Below are 17,714 nucleotides of genomic sequence, written 5' to 3'. Positions count from 1 at the left end.
ATCTCTTTTTAGAGAGGCTGCTTATTGAATTATGTGTGCAAACACAGGTACAGTGCCAGCAGTTACAGACAACAGAGCCTTAAAGAGCACCTTACAGCCTCACCGTTATACAATTAAGGGTCCTGTGTTGTGATTTGATTTAGCAAGGGCGGTCAACCTGTCCATTGATCCTGTATCAAGTGATGCTCCAGTTTGAGGATAAATTCCATTTGGAAAAGTGAAGACGATGCTGGGTGATGAAAAAACTCCCCGTTGTTTGCAATGTAAGAGTGTAACATGGACTATATTGGAACAAAGATAATTAGGCTCCTTACTGATTAGTCTATCTGTTGATATTGTTTTATTACTGTAGGTGTTTTGCGTCTGTTTATTAGCCTTCATATTTCTTTCAATTATAAATGTACCTGTAATCTGGTCTCCTTTAGACTCGGGACAATAAATCCCTAAACTTATTCACATTCTCACCATTGAGGGTATTGTGACAAAACATTGCCTTCTTACACTAAAGATTACAGCCTGCAGCCTTCATTTACCCAACACAATATACCCTATCAGGGTGAGCAATATATCCACAATAACCCTCCAACCACTCCAGTGTAAACTTACTTCCAGTGTAAACTTACTTCCAGTGTAAACTTACTTCCAGTGTAAACTTACTTCCAGTGTAAACTTACTTCCAGTGTAAACTTATTCTCAGGCAGTGAAACACTCTGTTGGCCTGCTTGTTGTTTGGGCCTTTTCAACTAATTGTAGAGCAGGAGACACATCCCAGTGAGCTGTCTCTGGCTGTGGCTGTGGCTGTGGCTGTGGCTGTGGCTGTGGCGATACAGCCTTCCCTCTAGCCTTGAGCACTTCCCATGTTTAAATTACCTCATTGGACAAGGGCCATTTTGAAGCACAAACTGCTGTTATTTCTCCTCTTTAGATGACCTTTATGGTATACATTCACAGTCTAACTAGCTGATGTTTCTGTGGATATGGCCCATGACTAAGGGTGGCTGTCTCCAGGGGAGGTCAATGCACCTGGTCTGGTCTCACTGCCGTTGGAACACACCCATTTTAATTTAATTTTAATTTTGTCGCTTCATCATATAATGTCAAAGCCCCTTTTGATTTTCCAAGGTCTCCTATTAAAAAAGTAGAAATGGTCAATTATTTTTTAAATACGAATTGAAAGATCCAGACCTGCTTTCAGAGTTGGGGATATACAATACAGTATTATTTCTCTCAACTCCACACAAAAAAAGTATTCCTGTCCTTTGCTGGTACAATGTTTTGTTTACCAGAGAAAAGCAGAGGTTTCTGTCAGTGACCAAAGCTTGCAGTAGGCCTATGTATTGTTTATGTGTGGATTGATAAATGATCGTCTTTCCCCTCTTCCAGACTGCCGTTCGAGCAGGACATAGAACATGGGAACGTGTCCCACTTGGGCGACTGTGATGGTAAGAGAAGTGTTTCTTTCTGTTTATTGCCATCCTCTAATGTTAAGCTGTATTTGTGTTGATTCAGTGTTTCTTGCATAACTGCCTACTCTAGGGTAGAACATCATACACTACATTTTACATTTAAGTAATTTAGCAGACGCTCTTATCCAGAGCGATTTACCGACGCAATTAGGGTTGACTGCCTTGCTCAAGGGCACATCAACATATTTCTCACCTAGTCGTCGCTGGGATTTGAACTAGTGACCTTTCAGCCCAGCGCTCTTAACCTCTATGCTACCTGCTGCTACTACTGCTGTCTAGCTCCATATCATCATTAATCAATCAATCAAATGTATTTTATAAATGTCACGATCGTCAACGGGACTGAGAGAGGACCAAGGCGCAGCGCGTGGAAAGTACATCTTCTTTTTTTATTTGAAGAAGGAAAAAACAAAACAAAACAACAAACAGACGACCGTGAAGCTATAAATACAAAATGGTGCTGACACTGACCATTACACACTGACATAGACAATTCCCCACAAACAGCTAAAGCCTATGGTTGCCTTAAATATGGCTCCCAATCAGAGACAACAATAACCAGCTGTCTCTAATTGAGACCCAATTCAGGCAACCATAGACTTTCCTAGAAACCTACACTCAACCATAGACACAGCTAGACTACTATACTAAACATAAACCCAACTACTCTAATAAACCCCCTAAACCTTACAACCACCCTAGACACTACAAAAAACACATACATTCCCCATGTCACACCCTGACCTATCTAAAATAATTAAGAAAACAAAGAATATTAAGGCCAGGGCGTGACAATAAATCCCTTATTACATCAGCAGTTGTCACAAAACTCTATACAGACCCAGCCTAAAACCCCAAAGAGCAAGCAATGCAGATGTAGAAATCCCCATGTATGTTTTACCCATATTTGTTTTCTCCTCTGTTTACTCTTTCTTTTGGATGTTCTCTCTCTTTTGAATGTTCAGAAGCTCTCTTTTTGCTCTTCCGTAGCTTTGCTTTGTAGTTGTTTATACTTCTGGTTAATTATTATGCGTCTCTGGATAGCCTCGCCTTGATGTTTTCCTAGTTGTTTTCTGATATGAAAATGACGGCGGCACAGCAAAGCAAAGCGATCCCTCAGACAGAAATCTCCTCGACTCCCTGGCTCTTTTGATCCCACCGCTACTTCTGATGAGGCATTCGTGCAAATGAATCCTCCGCCTCTTCAAGTTCTCCAAGTTCATCTGCCATGCACCTGGAGAGCCACACAGATCAATATTACATAAGTCTTCAGAGGGGCTGTTTGAAGATGCTCCCTCACCCCTGGAGCCCTCTGCACCCCCCTGGACCCTGGTCCCTGTCTGTCTGGGGGTGCTGGTCCGGTGGCTTGTGACTCTTCCTCTAAGCTTGCTTGACCCTGTGTCGGCCAGTATACATAAAGGTGCATTAGCCTCAGCACCCAGCGTCTCTTTGAGGATGTTGCCAGGATTCTCCCATCTGATCTGTCTTAGATAATGGTTCTGATACTGACATGACAAACGCGTGGCGGTCCTGACTTCTGCTGACAAAGGTGCTGTTGGTTGTCACAAGATGAATGGTGCTGAATAGCCCTGTGTACGCTTGCCAAAAGGATGCGCTAGCATCATATCGTTTGCCAGAATCATTAAGCTCTGTGTCTTAGAAAGTGATGAACTTGTGCTTCAATTTCTTCCTCTGTCTGATATTGATGCTATTTTAGTTTTTACAGTACATAGCTTCCCCAGTGTACAACACTCAGATGGTCTAAACAGATCTCTGTAGCCATCAACAGACTCAATAGACAGTCTGAAGAAGACAAAAAGCTGCAAGTAGAAAGGAAACCAGTTATGACTTTCATCATTCAGTGTTACTATTTGAAACCTGTGAATTGTCACATCAGTCCATCACACACACACACACACACACACACACACACACACACACACACACACACACACACACACACACACACACACACACACACACACACACACACACAGGTGTGAGTCTGCAAAGCTCTGAGGTAGATTAGACAGAAGAATCTCAGCTGAGTCCATATACTGTACCTCTATCTGACATCCCACCTGTCTGAATCTCCAGCAGGCAGATAGAAGAGAGCCTGCCATGCTCCATCCATCTCTCTATGGGATAATGCAACATTCATCACCCTCTCCCTCCCTCCTCCTCACTCTCCCTGAGTGAGGGAGCATAGCTGGGCTCTGCAGCTCCTCAGTGGTGACACTGCACACAGCCGAAGCCACAGCCAAGCGCAAACCAGACCACACTCCCTCCCCCCAGTCCAGGCCTGTCGGCGGCCCACAGAGGGAGATGGATGGACAGCTCTGATAACTTGCCTTTAACTGCCTCTCCCGCTCCTTAGTCAGAGAAAAGTAGCCGCACGAAGGAAAGGAGGGGGAATCGATTTTCATCTGCTCTTTAGCTCGATTTCAGTCAAATAAATATCAGGAGTGAATCTATAAAGCAGTCTGCAGCCATGACGGCTGGGGGAGAGGGTGAGGGAAGATGGTGATGAGGAGCTGAGGGAGAGGGTGAGGGAAGAAGGTGATGAGGGGAGAGGGTGAGGGAAGATGGTGATGAGGGAGAGGGTGAGGGAAGATGGTGATGAGGAGCTGAGGGAGAGGGTGAGGGAAGATGGTGATGAGGGAGAGGGTGAGGGAAGATGGTGATGAGGAGCTGAGGGAGAGGGTGAGGGAAGATGGTGATGAGGAGCTGAGGGAGAGGGTGAGGGAAGATGGTGATGAGGGAGAGGGTGAGGGAAGATGGTGATGAGGGAGAGGGTGAGGGAAGATGGTGATGAGGAGCTGAGGGAGAGGGTGAGGGAAGATGGTGATGAGGGAGAGGGTGAGGGAAGATGGTGCTGAGGGAGAGGGTGAGGGAAGATGGTGATGAGGAGCTGAGGGAGAGGGTGAGGGAAGAAGGTGATGAGGGGAGAGGGTGAGGGAAGAAGGTGATGAGGGGGGTGAGGACGGAGGCATGGCAGAGCTTGGGGTCCTGGACAGGGGCGCAACAGATGGAGTGAGGAGGCTACCGCCATCTCTGGTGTCACCAAGTTGTCAATGCTCCCGTTACCGACAGCGTGATGAGGCAGTAACTCTGCCAGGTGACACATGGAGGCTGCCTGCTCCTACTCTCTCACCTCGCTTTTGCTCCCACCTCTTTCGCTCTCTTTCTCACTCTCACACTCTCTCGCCCTCTCCTGCTACCTCAACCTCTCCCTCTGTGGTATCAAAGGTTCAGTGCATGTACAGTATATCCCATGGTGGTCTACCTCAGCCCAGTCCAAGATAAGAGGGCAGCGGTTGCTGTCTCTCTTCCTTTACACATCAACACAGAGATCTTCTTCAGAGATCAGGACAGGAGCTTGTTATGCTTGTCTCCTCTAAATAAGGCCTGATCAAAGCAGATGTAGACAACACAGCTTTTAATTGAGCTGACCTGTGGTGAATGGCTGCTCAGTCAGTTGAGTCCAATCAGAGCTGTGTGTGTGTGTGTGTGTGTGTGTGTGTGTGTGTGTGTGTGTGTGTGTGTGTGTGTGTGTGTGTGTGTGTGTGTGTGTGTGTGTGTGTGTGTGTGTGTGTGTGTGTGTGTGTGTGTGTGTGTGTGTGTGTGTGTGCTTTTGCATGCGCGTGGCTCTGCATGCTTAGGGCCTGGGCCTATCCTACCTCGCATCAGACCCACAGCCTACAACTCAATCACTCTGTCCCCAGAGCTTTCTAAGCCTAATGCTGGATGTATACTTCTAATCATGTTTACATTGAGCCCAGTCAGTTCTGAAACCTCCTCTAAACATGTCAGGTAATAAATTCCAGAGGTGTAAAAACAATAATGAGCAGGATTTATCCCTGGTGTCAACGGATGATCTAACATGTCAGCTCCACTTACCAGCGGTTATTGCCCCACGCGGCCGCAGAGTTCAGGTTTTCCAGGTCGTGACCTGCCTGGCAGGAGTATTGGTTTCAGCAGGGTAAGCTCGGCTAAGTGTCGGGCTAGACTTCAAACATCTACTATTTCATTTGTTGTAAGGGACCTTTAGCTCTCGCAAAATGTGAAACAAAGTCAATAAGAAAAGGCTAGAACCCTAAAGTGATGTACCAGCTAACAATTCAAGGGAGAGAGAATGTTTTTGTAATGTAATCCCTAATGTTTGAGTGTCCAGTTTTCCGTTAGTTATGGGAACATTCTATCTACAGTTGAAGTCGGAAGTTTACATACACCTTAGCCAAATACATTTAAACTCAGTCTTTCACTTTTCCTGACATTTAATCCTAGTAAAAATTCCCTGTCTTAGGTCAGTTAGGATCACCACTTTATTTTAAGAATGTGAAAATGTCAGAATAATAGTTGAGAAAATGATTTATTTCAGCTTTTATTTCTTTCATCACATTCCCAGTGGGTCAGAAGTTTACATACACTGAATTAGTATTTGGTAGCATTGCCTTTAAATTGTTTAACTTGGGTCAAACGTTTCGGGTAGTCTACCACAAGCTTCCCACAATAAGTTGGGTGACTTTTGGCCCATTCCTCCTAACAGAGCTGGTGTAACTGAGTCAGGTTTGTAAACCCCCTTGCTTGCACACGCTTTTCAGTTCTGCCCACAAATGTTCTATAGGATTGAGGTCAGGGCTTTGTGATGGCCACTCCAATACCTTGACTTTGTTGTCCTTACGCCATTTTGCCACAACTTTGGAAGTATGCTTGGGGTCATTGTCCATTTGGAAGACCCATTTGCGACCAAGCTTTAACTTCCTGACTGATGTCTTGAGATGTTGCTTCAATATATCCACATCATTTTCTTGCCTCATGATGCCATCTATTTTGTGAAGTGCACCAGTCCCTCCTGCAGCAAAGCAACCCCACAACATGATGCTGTGTGCTTCACGGTTGGGATGGTGTTCTTCGACTTGCAAGTCTCCCCCTTTTTCCTCCAAACATAACGATGATCATTATGGCCAAACAGTTCTATTTTTGTTTCATCAGGCTAGAGGACATTTCTCCAAGAAGTACGATCTTTGTCCCCATGTGCAGTTGCAAACCGTAGTCTGGCTTATTTATGGTGGTTTTGGAGCAGTGGCTTCTTCGTTGCTGAGCGGCCTTTCAGGTTATGTCGATATAGGACTCGTTTTACTGTGGATATAGATACTTTTGGACCTGTTTCCTCCAGCATCTTCACAAGGTCCTTTGCTGTTGTTCTGGAATTGATTTGCACTTTTCGCACCCAAGTACGTTAATCTCTAGGAGACAAAACGCGTGTCCTTCCTGAGCGGTATGATGGCTGCGTGGTCCCATGGTGTTTATACTTGCGTACTATTGTTTGTACAGATGAACGTGGTCCTTCATGCGTTTGGAAATTGCTCCCAAGGATGAACCAGACTTGTGGAGGTCTACAATTATTTTCTGAGGTCTTGACTGATTTTTATTTTTATTTCCCATGATGTCAAGCAAAGAGGCACTGAGTTTGAAGGTAGTCCTTGAAATACATCCACAGGTACACCTCCAATTGACTCAAATGATGTCAATTAGCCTATCAGAAGCTTCTAAAGCCATAACATAATTTTGGGGAATTTAACAAGCTGTTTAAAGGCACAGTCAACTTCATGTATGTAAACTTCTGACCCACTGGAATTGTGATAGTGAATTATAAGTGAAATAATCTGTCTGTAAACAATTGTTGGAAAAATGACTTGTGTCTTGCACAAAGTAGATGTCCTAACCGACTTGCCAAAACTATAGTTTGTTTTAACAAGAAATTTGTGGAGTGATTGAAAAACAAGTTTTAATGACTCCAACCTAAGTGTATGTAAACTTCCAACTTCAACTGTATGTCAGCAAAAACCTTCTGAGAACATTTTAAGCATGTTTTCGTGTTAAAGTTAGGAGAACATTCCCTTAATGTCAAACAGAACTCATTTAGAATGTGGTTAATGTTCTCAGAATATACAGTATTGATGACTCGTTTCATGAGACGTTGCAAGAACATTCATGTGTCAAGTTCTCTGAAGGTTATTTTTATATATTTTATTTCACCTTTATTTAACCAGGTAGGCAAGTTGAGAACAAGTTCTCATTTACAATTGCGACCTGGCCAAGATAAAGCAAAGTAGTTGGACACATACAACAACACAGAGTTACACATGGAGTAAAACAAACATACAGTCAATAATACAGTAGAAAAATAAGTCTATATACAATGTGAGCATTATGTTATGAGAATATTCCATCAATGTTCCACCACAAATACACAGAACATGATTACCATGTTCTCAGAATATAAGATATTAATGTTCTAGACATGTTTTATGAGAACGTTGCAAGAACATTCCTGTGTTCAGTTTTCTGAGGATTGGGAGAATATTCCATCAACATCCCACCAAGTATAAACATCCATGCTACATCCATTTTTGTTACTTTTCAATTTATGATATACAGTGGGGAGAACAAGTATTTGAAACACTGCCGATTTTGCAGGTTTTCCTATTTACAAAGCATGTAGAGGTCTGTAATTTTTATCATAGGTACACTTCAACTGTGAGAGACGGAATCTAAAACAAAAATCCAGAAAATCACATTGTATGATTTTTAAGTAATTAATTTGCATTTTATTGCATGACATAAGTATTTGATCTCCTACCAACCAGTAAGAATTCCGGCTCTCACAGACCTGTTAGTTTTTCTTTAAGAAGCCCTCCTGTTCTCCACTCATTACCTGTATTAACTGCACCTGTTTGAACTCGTTACCTGTATAAAAGACACCTGTCCACACACTCAATCAAAGAGACTCCAACCTCTCCATGGCCAAGACCAGAGAGCTGTGTAAGGACATCAGGGATACAATTGTAGACCTGCACAAGGCTGGGATGGGCTACAGGACAATAGGCAAGCAGCTTGGTAAGAAGGCAACAACTGTTGGCGCAATTATTAGAAAATGGAAGAAGTTCAAGATGACGGTCAATCACCCTCGGTCTGGGGCTCCATGCAAGATCTCACCTCGTGGGGCATCAATGATCATGAGGAAGGTGAGGGATCAGCCCAGAACTACACGGCAGGACCTGGTCAATGACCTGAAGAGAGCTGGGACCACAGTCTCAAAGAAAACCATTAGTAACACACTACTCTGTCATGGATTAAAATCCTGCAGCGCACGCAAGGTCCCCCTGCTCAAGCCAGCGCATGTCCAGGCCCGTCTGAAGTTTGCCAATGACCATCTGGATGATCCAGAGGAGGAATGGGAGAAGGTCATGTGGTCTGATGAGACAAAAATAGAGCTTTTTGGTCTAAACTCCACTCGCCGTGTTTGGAGGAAGAAGAAGGATGAATACAACCCCAAGAACACCATCCCAACCGTGAAGCATGGAGGTGGAAACATCATTCTTTGGGGATGCTTTTCTGCAAAGGGGACAGGACGACTGCACCGTATTGAGGGGAGGATGGATGGGGCCATGTATCGCGAGATCTTGGCCAACAACCTCCTTCCCTCAGTAAGAGCATTGAAGATGGGTCGTGGCTGGGTCTTCCAGCATGACAACGACCCGAAACACACAGCCAGGGCATCTAAGGAGTGGCTCCGTAAGAAGCATCTCAAGGTCCTGGAGTGGCCTAGCCAGTCTCCAGACCTGAACCCAATAGAAAATCTTTGGAGGGAGCTGAAAGTCTGTATTGCCCAGCGACAGCCCCGAAACCTGAAGGATCTGGAGCAGGTCTGTATGGAGGAGTGGGCCAAAATCCCTGCTGCAGTGTGTGCAAACCTGGTCAAGAACTACAGGAAACATATGATCTCTGTAATTGCAAACAAAGGTTTCTGTACCAAATATTAAGTTCTGCTTTTCTGATGTATCAAATACTTATGTCATGCAATAAAATGCAAATTAATTACTTAAAGATCATACAATGTGATTTTCTGGATTTTTGTTTTAGATTCCGTCTCTCACAGTTGAAGTGTACCTATGATAAAAATTACAGACCTCTACATGCTTTGTAAGTAGGAAAACCTGCAAAATCGGCAGTGTATCAAATACTTGTTCTCCCCACTGTACATAGTATGTGATGTGGATTTCAAGAAGATGATGGAGATTAATTGAACATGCACAATGTAATCATTAATGTCAAATTTATACATTGAAAACACAGTATCTTAAAAGCACTGTGTATCTGAGTATCCCTAACCTTGCCAACAGACAAAGAGCTATGAATGGATCAATAGTTCACCAATCAGGGCCTTGATTGGCTTGGCAACAGTAACAAGACATGTTGTGTAATGATTTAAAAAAATATATTGGACACGAATGTTCTTGCAACGTTCCCATGAAACATGGCTAGAACATTATCTTATGTTCTGAGAACGTGGGAACCATGTATGTTTGGTGGGACATTGATGAAATATTCTCCTCACCCTCAGAAAACTGGACACATGAATGTTGTCGAAAAAAATTGTAATCACCTTATAAAGTCATTCAGTGCTTTAGACTGTGTAATAGACTACTGCGATGGCTATTCAATAAGTACGTCATTTCATCTAACATGTCTAAGCAGGAATCCATGATACAAGATATTTTGATGTGCAACATCATCCAGTGATTGTCGGGGGAGAGGGAGAGGCTCACTCATCACAGCAGCAGGCCCTATGGAAACAGGCCCTATGGAAACAGGCCCTAGTGAAACAGGCCCTAGTGAAACAGGCCCTAGGGAAACAGGCCCTAGGGAAACAGGCCTAGGGGCTGAGCTGACACTTTCATTACAGGAATAATGAGGATAATGCACTTTACTGTTGGACCAAATAATGGTTTTAACCGCCAAAAAAATACGTTTTGAGACATTTGATTGAGGTGACCTTGTAATGAATGTTCAGCTCGCACTGATGCGACTAATTAAATGTTTTACTCGCACAGCCAAGTCAAAGGGTTGCAAAATGTGACTAAATGGTCGCAGTCTTGACCATTTAGTTATACTGTAGATATATTGTAATCAAAGTTCTGTCATAAGTAGTGGTCTGATAGGTTGCAACAAACTAACTAGCTAGAATCAATCGGTTATTACCTGAGTTTATATATTGGAATGATGTACTTTCAGATGTCTCTTGAGTCAACTTGTGGGTGTAGAAATGTTGCATTCGATCTTGTTTGAATTGGCTCGATAAGTAAAGTGGCTCCACTTTTCTACGTGGAGCTTGTACCACCGGGAGAGTAGCTATGGCGTGTGCATTATTTGCATCAATGATTTTTTGCTGCCAGATTGGAGTACGGTTGCCGGGCAGAGAGGTGACTTGTGAATGACCTGGTCATGATATTTGTTTTCCAATAATAACAGCATTGCAACATTGCAATAAGAAGCCTTACAATTCTGCTAATGTCATGCACGCTTTTGATTAGACCAAACAAATAACACTGAAAAGCTCTCAATCGCTCCAAAAACTCTTGTCCAGTCCACTTACTAGTCATAGTTTAGTCACAGAGATGATTTTGTCTTGTCTCGTTTTTGTCTACTGAAATGAACAATTATTTTAGTTATAGTTTGTTCTGAGTCTATTTAGTCAGTTATTGTCTCGTCAGTTGCCACTGAGAAATAGGTGTTTGTGTCACATATACTCCCTCTCCGGCCTCTAGGTCGTCATGCTGCTAATTATCCTGCACACCTGTCACCATCGTCTCGACACACCTGCACCTCATGACACTCACCTGGACTCCATCACCTCCTTGATTATCTTCCCTATATCTGTCACTCCCCTTGGTTCTTTCCTGAGGTGTTATTGACTCTGTTTTCTGTGCGTTGTTTGTGTTTTGTGGTCATTGTTTCTTTTATTTATTAAAACACTCACTCCCTGAACTTGCTTCCCGACTGTCAGCGCACTTGTTACAGTTTGACAAATATTTTTGTCAGTATTTTCATAGACGCAATTAACACCGAGTCCCACTGGCACAATCCCTTGTTGTTCCAAGTCAGCACATTTCAAATCTGCCTTTTTAAAGAAAGACGTCACCGGGAAGCCGAGTGTGTTTCCGTCTGTGTGAACCAGTGGCATGTATTCAAAATTACAAAAAAAGAACAAAAAGAAACATATACAATTATTTTTCTTTTGGCTCTCTGTGTTTCATAATTTTCCTTCAATTCACAAGAGGCTGAATGTATCTCACCGGAGAAAGCATCCGAGCGAGCAAAACAGTGCCCCTCTGTCTCTGTATGTGTAGACCATCTATCTGATGCTGTCTGGTGCAAAAGAGTATGACATTGTTGTCACCTCAACTGTGAATGGTGCTGGTGCACCAAAAAAAAGTGTCAAGGGAAGCCAGTTTGGATTTGGCTTCTCTCCAATCACATCGCATCGAGAGCATACGTCATTGACAGAAACAACTTGAATTGTTGCATCTCTTTGTGTTTCTGCCCTCCAGTGGCTAGCTAGCTAGCTAAAACTGGCATTTTCCTAAATTATACATGGATGGAGCTGTCAAATGGAGCTAGCTGTAAAATGGCTCCGGAGAGGAAGGCAGACGTCCCCAATCTATTGTTTCTTGTTCGTTTATTTGCGTTGTTTGTAACTTTTTTTTTTAAACTTATTTTGTACATAATGTTGCCGCTACCGTCTCTTATAACCGAAAATAACTTCTAGACATCAGGACTGCGATTACTCACCATGGACCAGCAGAATCCTTTTTTTCCTTTCACGAGTCCGACGAGCCCGACGCAAAGGATATACTGCTTTCTCGGGAACAGGCCCAGATCCCCGTGATTTGCGTGAAGAGGAGGCAGAGAATAAGGGGCCAGACGGCGGGCTGCCTTCTGAGAATTTGTAGGCGATCGAATCCACCCTCACTTCCTTCCACTTCCGTGCAATCTTTGGAGAATAAAATCGATGATTTACGCGGAAGATTAAACTGCCAACGGGACATTTAAAACTATAATACTTGAACGACGACACTATTAACTTCTTCTGGCTGCAAGCCCGAGGCCGGCCACAATATGACAACAGCCACTTCAAGTGCAGGGCGCGAAATTCAAAATATATTTTTTTGAAATATTTAACTTTCACACATTAACAAGTCCAATACAGCAAATGAAAGGTACACATCTTGTGAATCCAGCCAACATGTCCGATTTTTAAAATGTTTTACAGCGAAAACAGCACGTATATTTATGTTAGCTCACCACCAAATACAAAAAAGGACAGACATTTTTCACAGCACAGGTAGCATGCACAAAGCCAACCTAACTAACCAAGAACCAACCAAACTAACCAACAAACAACTTCATCAGATGACAGTCTTATAACATGTTATTCAATAAATCTATGTTTTGTTCGAAAAATGTGCATATTTCAGGTATAAATCATAGTTTACATTGCAGCTACAATCAGAAATTGCACCGAAAGCAGCCAGAATAATTACAGACACCAACGTCAAATACCTAAATACTCATCATAAAACATTTCTGAAAAATACATAGTGTACAGCAAATGAAAGACAAGCATCTTGTGAATCCAGCCAATATTTCCGATTTCTTAAGTGTTTTACAGCGAAAACACAATATAGCGTTATATTAGCTTACCACAATAGCCAGAAACACAAGCCATTCCCCAGTAGCAAAAGTTAGCGATCGTAACAAACCAGCAAAAGATATATAATTTTTGACTAACCTTGATAAGCTTCATCAGATGACAGTCCTATAACATCAGGTTATACATACACTTATGTTTTGTTCGAAAATGTGCATATTTAGAGCTGAAATCAGTGGTTATACATTGTGCTAACGTAGCATCTTTTTCCCACAACGTCCGGATATTTTTCGGACACTTTTTCTGACACACATATTCTGACCAAATAACTATTCATAAACATAACTAAAAAATACATGTTGTATAGGAAATGATAGATACACTAGTTCTTAATGCAATCGCCGTGTTAGAATTCTAAAAATAACTTCATTACGACATCCAGCTTAGGTATAGCGAGAGAGTACCCAAAAGCTGGGCGCAAACGACTAGCACAACATGTTCGACAGATATATGAAATAGCATCATAAAATGGGTCCTACTTTTGCTGATCTTTCATCAGAATGTTGTACAAGGGGTCCTTTGTCGGGAACAATCGTTGTTTGGATTTAGAACGGCCTTTTTCCCTCTCGATTTAGCAAGCACACTTGCCAAGTGGCGCGAATCTCTCCATCGTCAACAAACTCAGAGAACGGAACACGGCAAAACTCCCGAAAAAATTTCAATAATCTGATTAACTTCTAGTTCCTCCCAAACCCGGATCCGGAAGCACCCCCACCAGTAAAAAAGCTGACTAGCATAGCCTAGCATAGCGTCACAAGTAAATACTAGCATCTAAATATCATTAAATCACAAGTCCAAGACACCAGATGAAAGATACACTTCTTGTGAATCCAGCCATCATTTCTGATTTTTAAAATGTTTTACAGGGAAGACACAATATGTAAATCTATTAGCTAACCACGTTAGCAAAAGACACCACTTTTCTTACTCCACCATTTTTTTACTGCATCAGTAGCTATCACAAATTCGACCAAATAAAGATATAAATAGCCACTAACCAAGAAACAACTTTATCAGATGACAGTCTGATAACATATTTATTGTATAGCATATGTTTTGTTAGAAAAATGTGCATATTTCAGGTATAAATCATAGTTTACCATTGCAGCCACCATCACAACTCTCCCCAAAGCGACTAGAATAACTACAGAGAGCAACGTGTATTACCTAATTACTCATCATAAAACATTTCTTAAAAATACACAGCGTACAGCAATTGAAAGACACAGATCTTGTGAATCCAGACAATATTTCAGATTTTCTAAGTGTTTTACAGCGAAAACACAATATAGCGTTATATTAGCTTAGCACAATAGCAAACCACACAACAGCATTGATTCCAGCCAAACATAGCGATAACGTATTCACCACCAAAATATATTAATTTTTTCACTAACCTTCTCAGAATTCTTCAGATGACAGTCCTGTAACATCATATTACACAATGCATATAGAGTTTGTTCGAAAATGTGCATATTTAGCGGCACAAATCGTGGTTATACAATGAGAAAAGTTGCCAAGCTGCCCAGAAAATGTCGGGCGCCATCTTGGAGAGGCACCTATTCTAATCAATAAATAATCATAAACTTGACTAAAAAATACAGGGTGGACAGCAAATGAAAGACAAATTAGTTCTTAATGCAATCGCTTTGTTACATTTTTAAAATTAACGTTATTGCGCAATACAGCGTGCGCTAAAGCAAGGCTACACTGAAATTAATGGCGGCTTATGCATTTAACATTTTTCAACAGAACAACGATTTATCAGCATAAATAGTTCTTACTTTTTGATGACCTCCCATCAGAATCTTGGGAAAGGTGTCCTTTGTCCAGAACAATCGTCTTTTGGTTGAAAGCTGTCCTCTTGTCCTGTCGAAATAGCCGCTAACGTTCGGCATGTGCCGGAAAGGTGTCCAACTCTTGAAAGCGCGTCACAAAGAAATGCCAGAAAATCGCAATAAACTGATATAAATTGCTATAAGTCGGTTTAAATTAACTACCTTATGATGTCTTTAACAACTATAACGAATAAAAACATGACCGGAGATATAGAACTGGCAAAACGAAAGCTTGGCAGGAGGCCACTCTGATGTCCCTACTGCGCCAGGCGCAACGTTGAAAAGGACGGTACTTCCGCTCCAGGGTCTTATATAAGGTCCCAGATTGTGCAATCCACTCCATTCAAATTCTCACCACTTACTGACATCTAGAGGAAGGCGTATGCAGTGTTTGTAGCCCCACAGCGTACATAGGGACTTATAAACTGACCCCAGAACAGGGACCTCGATTTCAGAAATCTCACTCCCTGACAGGAAATGTGCTGCAGAATGAGTCCTGTTTCACTCAGAGACATAATTCAAACGGTTTTAGAAACTAGAGAGTGTTTTCTATCCAATAGTAATAATAATATGCATATTGTACGAGCAAGAATTGAGTACGAGGCAGTTTAATTTGGGAACTCATTTTTCCAAAGTCGAAATAGCACCCCCCATAGGCTCAAGAGGTTAAACTATATTGAAAAAACATACTTTACGATGATATTGTCACATGTATCAAATAAAATCAAAGCCGGAGATATTAGTCGTCCATAACGACAGCTTATCAGAAGGCAAATCCAGGTCCCTTGACGCGCTCTCCAGAAAACAGGAAACTGGTGACACGTCATACAAAGAGCAATTATTCGAGCCCAGATCAAGTTACACACTCCATTTCTTCTCTCACTGCTTGTCGACATCTAGTGGAAGACGTATGAAGTGCATCTAAACGAATAAATATCAAGGACTTTAATAGGCAGGCCCTAGAAGAGAGCATCGATTTCAGATTTTCCACTTCCTGTCAGGAAGTTTGCTGCAAAAGGAGTTCTGTTTTACTCACAGATATAATTCAAATGGTTTCAGAAACTAGAGAGTGTTTTCTATCCAATAGTAATAATAATATGCATATTGTACGAGCAATAATTGAGTACGAGGCCGTTTGAAATGGGCACCTTTTATCTGGCTACTCAATACTGCCCCTGCAGCCCAAACAGGTTAACATACAGCTGGCTGGTTATACGCTGTACCGGCAGGATAGAACAGTGGCGTCTGGTAAGACAAGGGGCGGCGGACTATGTATTTTTGTTAATAACAGCTGGTGCACAATATCTAAGGAAGTTTCGAGCTATTGCTCACCAGATGTAGAGTATCTCATGATAAGCTGTAGACCACACTATCTACCTAGAGAGTTTTCATCTGTATTTTTCGTAGCTGTTTACATACCACCACAGTCAAAAGCTGGCACTAAGACAGCATTGAATGAGCTGTATTTCACCATAAGCAAACAAGAAAACGCTCACCCAGAGGCGGCGCTCCTAGTTGCCGGGGACTTTAATGCAGGGAAACTTAAATCCGTTTTACCAAATTTCTATCAGCATGTTAAATATGCAACCAGAGGGAAAAAAACACTGGACCATCTTTACTTCACATACAAAGTTCTCGCTCATCCTCCATTTGGCAAATCTAACCATAATTCTATCCTCCTGATTCCTGCTTACAAACAAAAATTAAAGCGGGGAAGCACCAGTGACTAGATCAATAAAAAAGTGGTCAGATGAAGCAGATGCTAAGCTACAGGACTGTTTTGCTAGCACAGACTGGAATATTTTCCGGGATGCCTCCGATAGCATTGAGAAGTACACCACATCAGTGATTGGCTTCATCAATAAGTGCATTGATGACATCATCCCCACAGTGACCGTACGTACATACCACAACCAGAAGCCATGGATTACAAGCAACATCCGCACTGAGCTAAAGGCTAGAGCTGCCGCTTTCAAGGAGTGGGACTCTAACCCAGAAGCTTTTAAGAAATCCCGCTATGCCCTCCGACAAACCATCAAACAGGCAAAGCGTCAATACAGGACTAAGATCATATCGTACTACACCGACTCTGATGCTCGTCGGATGTGGCAGGGCTTGCAAACTATTACAGACATATGTTGATGATGTAAAGAATGTTTGCTGGTCTGCGGTGTGTAATGAGGAGCAACCAGGCGCTGCACTTGATGCATTTATGAAACTACTTATTCCAGTTACTAATAAGCACGCACTCATTAAGAAAATGACTGTAAAAACTGTTAAATCCCCTTGGATTGATGATGAATTGAAATGGTTGTATGGTTGAGAGGGATGAGGCAAAAGGTATGGCATTAAGTCTGGAAGCCCAAATAATTGGCAAACGTACTGCAAAATAAGAAATCATGTGACTAAACTAAATAAAAATCAACTACACTATGAAACAAAGATAAATTAAATAAAGAATGATAGTAAAAAGCTTTGGGGCACCTTAAATGAAATTTTGGGGAAAAAAGCCAGCTCCTTCATTAATTGAATCACAAAGCCCACTGATATTGCAAACTACTGTAATGACTTTTTCATTGGCAAGATAAGCAAACTTAGGGATGACATGCCAGCAACAAACGTTGACACTATACATCCAAGTATATCAGACCAAATTATGAAAGACAAGAATTGTACGTTTCAATTCCGTAAAGTCAGTGTGGAAGAGGTGAAAAAATTATTGTTGTCTGTCAAAAATGACAAGCCACCGGGGTCTGACAATCTGGATTACTGAGGATAATAGCAGATGATATTGCCAGTCCTATTTGCCACATCTTCAATGTAAGCCTACTGGAGAGCGTGTGCCCTCAGGCC

The 17,714-nt window shown here is 42.0% G+C and overlaps 1 protein-coding gene across 1 annotated transcript in view; it reads left to right on the top strand.

Annotated features, from left to right (window-relative positions):
* The window catches only part of sema6bb (sema domain, transmembrane domain (TM), and cytoplasmic domain, (semaphorin) 6Bb), a 71,756-nt gene that overhangs the window by 33,658 nt on the left and 20,384 nt on the right, over positions 1 to 17,714 (top strand). The window contains exon 15 of the mRNA XM_039001895.1: positions 1,384 to 1,442. Coding sequence (XP_038857823.1) covers positions 1,384 to 1,442 — 59 coding nt within the window. The remainder of the gene's footprint in view (positions 1 to 1,383; positions 1,443 to 17,714) is intronic.

Source organism: Salvelinus namaycush, chromosome 10 (genome assembly GCF_016432855.1).
Source record: "Salvelinus namaycush isolate Seneca chromosome 10, SaNama_1.0, whole genome shotgun sequence".
Taxonomy (NCBI): domain Eukaryota; kingdom Metazoa; phylum Chordata; class Actinopteri; order Salmoniformes; family Salmonidae; genus Salvelinus; species Salvelinus namaycush.
Note: the sequence above shows the minus strand (reverse complement) of the source record. Positions and strands in the feature narration are given on the sequence as shown.